Raw genomic sequence first — 4,607 nt, forward strand, 5'->3', positions numbered from 1 at the left:
TTTGCCTCCGCTTCCGGCACGATTTGCATAGGCGCCTTAGCAGTTCCCAGCAGCCCTCGTGGTACAGTGGGTAGAACAGCAAACAGGGTTTTAACGCCGGTTAATAATATGTTGGTCACAAGTACGCATGAAAAATAGATATACTTTGACCTAATAAGAAGCGTGAGTCACTAAGACAGTTCCGAAGTAGTCACCCTTAGTGAAAAGAATTTCATTATTAGCACTATAAATAGATCCCAGAGAAGCAATTTCAACGTGCTCGCTTCGGCAGCACATATACTAAAATTGGAACGATACAGAGAAGATTAGCATGGCCCCTGCGCAAGGATGACACGCAAATTCGTGAAGCGTTCCATATTTTGCTGCCCACCTCCAAGAATAAGGCAGGTGGGTTTTTTTTCCCCCTTCTATTTGACCGTCCTTCTATCTTCAAACATCACCTTCATGCTTTCTCCAAAATGAGCTGTCTTCCCGTCAAACCTCCACAGTCTGGGCAATACGGAAAGACCTCCTGCCTTGGAGGGAGGGTGCACCCAACCCCCCTGAACTCTCCCGGATCCTAGGGGTCGCTGCAGGATGGGGTTGGGAGGTGCCCCAGGTCTGGAAAGAGCAGTCAGATTGGGTGCCCAGTAGGGCTGCAGTGTGGCCATCACCCCTGGAGTGTGCTTTCTTACTTGCTCTGTGCCTCTCCAGAAAGTGCACACGCCCTGCAGTAGAATTATAGGAAAGATCTCCTGCCCGGCTCCAGCGGCCAGCGCAGAGAGGCCCCACGCGTGTGTGTCCCCAGTATTCGGAGGCGTTCAACCGCAGGCACTCCCTGGGCCCAGTACTTGCGCACCCACACAGGCGAGCCCTCCGCGAAGGCTGGCTGTGGGAGGGCCTTCACAGGGCGTCATTGCTCAGGCACCACCTGCGGACCCACACTGGGAGAAGCCCTACCCCTGCGGGGACTGCAACGAGGCCGCCTGCCAAGGTGCCCACCTGGCCCTGCACGGGGAGACACCCCACAGCTCCGCGACCGCTCCTCCTGACCCAGCCCTCGCACGCACGTGGGCCAGAGCCCCTAAGGCTGCGGCGCTGCAGAAGGGCCTTCAGCCAGGTCCTTCCCGGTCAGGCACCAGGAAACCCACGGGTGGAAGATGCGCAAGATCGTGGCCTTTGGGAAGGCGTCCTGGCCAGCACCTGCCCAGCCCCGCCCCAGACACTGAAACTGTGTTCCAGTGTTTAATTTGCTCGAAGGCAGTGCACTGGCCAGACGGAGACGGAGGAGGCAGGGAGGAGGCGTCCCAGACGGGGAGGCCACACTGCAAGCCCTTCCCCATTCTCTCCCTGGGATGCTGGGCACACACGCAAGCACTTAGCATGTTTAAAGCTGCCGGTTCCAGGACTCGGACTATGTAGTCGGCCATGTGGGATCCAGCCTTCTTAACCACCACGCCACCGGCTGGCCCGCTGTGATGAATTTTTGGAGAATTCATTTTGTTTATGTTGTTAAGTTTATTTCTTCCATGAGAGACAGGGAGAGACAGAGACAGGCACACTCAGTAGGGCTCCCCTGCCACAGCCCACCCCAGCTTCAGCTCAGGCGCCCAGGGAGGTCCGGGGCCTCGCTGCAGTCCCTGCCCCAGTCCACGGCTCTACGTCACAGCCCTGAAGAGAGGTCTAGAGCCCAGGGGCCTGTCCCTCCTCTGAGCCACTGTGCAGAAGGTAGGGGGCGCCACGAGGCGCCAGCACGTCCAGCCACGGTGTCCCAGGTGTGTTCCGAAATGAACCATGTTACACACCTTCGCCTCAAAAAAATAAAAAGCTTGGTGGAGCAGGCCCAGTGGCCTGGGGGTCAAAGGAGCCAAGTCCCATCCCACATGGTAAACTGAGGTTCAAACCCCAGTCCTGAAGGCTTGAAACATACGGGGCAGGCCAGCAGGTGCCGGGCTGCGTGGTTCAAGACCTGGACTCAAAGAGCAGCTAGAAAATCACCCCAGCATGTCCGAGTATTGGAGAAAAATGGGGGGAGGGGGCGCGGTGGTGAAGGGCACTGGACTCCCACATTGTCGACCAAGGTTCGAGTCCTGGGCACATTAAAATAAATAGTTAAATAAAACAATTCAGTAAAAGATCAGAAGGGGACTCTGGGCAGACCAGCAGGTGGTGTGGTGGTTAAAGACACTGGACACTCCCACATGGCCGACAACGGGTTTGAGTCCCGGACTGGGTGGCTTGCTTTCTCACTTTCCCTCTCTCCCTTTCTGTGTCTCTCTCTGGTTGAATTAAAATAAATGAATGAATAAATAAAAAATTAGAGAATTCTTTTTTTTGGGGGGGGAGAGATTTTCACTATAGGGTGTGTGCGCTCGCCAGACAGAGAGACAGAGAGACAGAAAGCGAGAAATCACCCCCCAGGGGGGATGGCCACGCCACAGTCCCTTCTCCTCCATTCTCCTCTCGGGATCTTGGGCACGCACGCACACGCGCCCGGCGTGAGTTTTAAGCCACCGGGTCCAGGACTCAAACCGCAGTCAACTACATGGGAGTCCAGCGACATAGCCATTACGCTAACTGCTGGTTTCCAAAATAGAGAATTATTTTAAAAAAATAATAAAGTGGGTGGGACTCTGGGACACAGAGACGCGCACAGGGGAGGCACCACGTGATGGCAGGCAGCGCCCGGAGGTAGGTGGCCACCGGCCCTGGACGCTGGCGCCCTCAGGAGCAGGAGAGGCAGGAAGGACCCTCCCCAGAGCCTTGGAGGGGCCCGACCAGGTCCCCCTGGATCTCTGACCTCTGGGGCTACCTGGTCCAGGCTGACAGAGGTGGGGTTCAAACCCTGTTCCCAAGGGGCAAAATGGGGGCAGAGGTGGCTGGGGTATGGGGGTACCCATGTTAGCGAGGGATCTCTTTCACTGAAGCCCTGACCCTTGGGGTCCCCGGCCTGGCCCAAAGAAAGAGCAGCACACTGAAGCCAGAGCACCAGAAATTTACTGAACGCCGTTTCCCAAGCACAGCCAGGCACACAGGGGCTGTCCCTACGCAAGGTGACCAGTGCGGACACTCCGAGCCCTCAGGCCAGGGCAGAGGGACATGAGGAGGGACGGGCACTGCAGGCGGTGGCTTCCACTGGAAGTCCAGGCCAGTGTGTGGGGGGCTGAAGGGCAGGGCCCGCAGAGCAGGTAGGATGCACAGGACAGGGAGCACAAAACCATCCCGACACGGTGTCCCCGGGGCTGTGGGCACGCACACGCACACGCACACGCACACGCACACACCGAGATGCTCCTGGGCCGGGGCGGGTCCCAGCCCAGCCCCACCCGAGCTAAAAGCCTGGTAGGCCTCCCGCCCACTTATCAGCTGGGGCGAGCTTTTGTTTTTTTCTCCAAAATGGAAATTTAAAAATGTACAACAAATCATGCCAAATTCATTAAAAGCGATAAAAACCCATCCTCTCCCTCCTGGTTTGGGCTTCAGACTGGGACGAAGAAGCCAAACAAAGAAAAGAGCGAGGAAGTGCCCGGGTCAGGTCTCCCGGCCCAAACCCAGTCCTAGCGCAGGAAGCCAGGGGCCGGGCCAGAGCTGGGTGCCAGGGGCGACCGCGCCCACCGGGGCGACGGGCTGGGAGCTCTGAAACGCCGGGCGGTCCGGCCGCCATCAGCTCTGCTGCTCCAGGTAGGCGGACAGCAGCAGCCCCGGCGGCAGGAAGTCCAGGTGCCGATTGCTGACCCTCATCTGCCGCCTGCCCTCCAGGTCGGCGCCTGTGGGTGGGACAGACGGGCAGGGGCTGAAGGGACAGAAGGAACGCGTCGCCCTCCCTGTGCGATCCCCGCGGCGGGGTCACCAGCAGGTGCTGTGGGTCTGGCGGACCCAGACCCAGGCCCGGTCCGGCCCTCCGCAGCCAGGCTCCCTCACAGACAGGCCGCTGGGACACGCAGGCCCCAGCAGGGACACACTCCCGGGGCCCTGAGGGCACCGGCCTGGCTGCGATGGGCCTGGACCCTCCCTGTCCCTGCCCTCGCCCTCCCTCATGCCCTCCCTCATGGCGCCCTCATGCCCTGCCCTGTCCCCCTCCCGCCGTCCACCGGGTGCCACAGCCCCACCCGTTCCGGGGTCCAGGAAGCCCAGGCCCCTGCTGGGAAACGGGGAACAAAGGCCCTGGCTAGGCCACCCCCCCCACGAGGAGGAAGCTGGGGTCGCCTTGGAAACTGTCTCCTGGGCAACTCCAGGCAGGAGGCAGAGACAGGTGCCATCAGGTGCCTTCGGAGGCCCTCCCCACACCCAGCCCAGAGTCACCCCCGCGGGGAAACCAGTGTGGGCCGGGACCAGGCCTCAGCCACATGCGGTCCGCGCTGGCCGGGCCGTGGCGCACGTGACTCAGGCTTCCTCTCCGAGGGCGCAAACGGAGACGCAGCGGTACCCCAGCGCCACCCTGATGCTAGGACAAGCCCTGCACCACCCTCCGTCCAGCCCTAGCCCCAGGGCCCCGCGGGCACTCACTGGCCGACAGGAGGTCCATGTACTGGCACACGGCATGCAGCAGGAGGCGCTCGAAGCTGCGGGGTGGGGCGGGGCGTGGGCGGTGAGCGGTGGACGGGCGGGCAGGGGGCGGGGCGAAGAGT

At 60.6% G+C, this 4,607-nt stretch overlaps 1 protein-coding gene and 1 non-coding gene across 2 annotated transcripts in view; one reads left to right on the top strand and one right to left on the bottom strand.

The window, feature by feature from the left end:
* The first annotated feature begins 255 nt into the window (after positions 1–255).
* LOC114006731 (U6 spliceosomal RNA) lies at positions 256–362 on the top strand. Its single transcript, XR_003548423.1, has one exon. It is a non-coding gene; the product is annotated as a U6 spliceosomal RNA (small nuclear RNA).
* Positions 363–2,958: 2,596 nt separating this feature from the next.
* The window catches only part of R3HDM4 (R3H domain containing 4), a gene marked incomplete at its 5' end in the record, with an annotated part of 22,190 nt that continues 20,541 nt past the window's right edge, over positions 2,959–4,607 (bottom strand). The window contains 2 exon segments of the mRNA XM_027769542.1: positions 2,959–3,746; positions 4,486–4,541. Of these exon segments, the coding sequence (XP_027625343.1) occupies positions 3,643–3,746; positions 4,486–4,541 (160 nt within the window).

This window comes from Tupaia chinensis, unplaced genomic scaffold (assembly GCF_000334495.1).
Source record: "Tupaia chinensis unplaced genomic scaffold, TupChi_1.0 Scaffold149964_1, whole genome shotgun sequence".
NCBI lineage: Eukaryota > Metazoa > Chordata > Mammalia > Scandentia > Tupaiidae > Tupaia > Tupaia belangeri.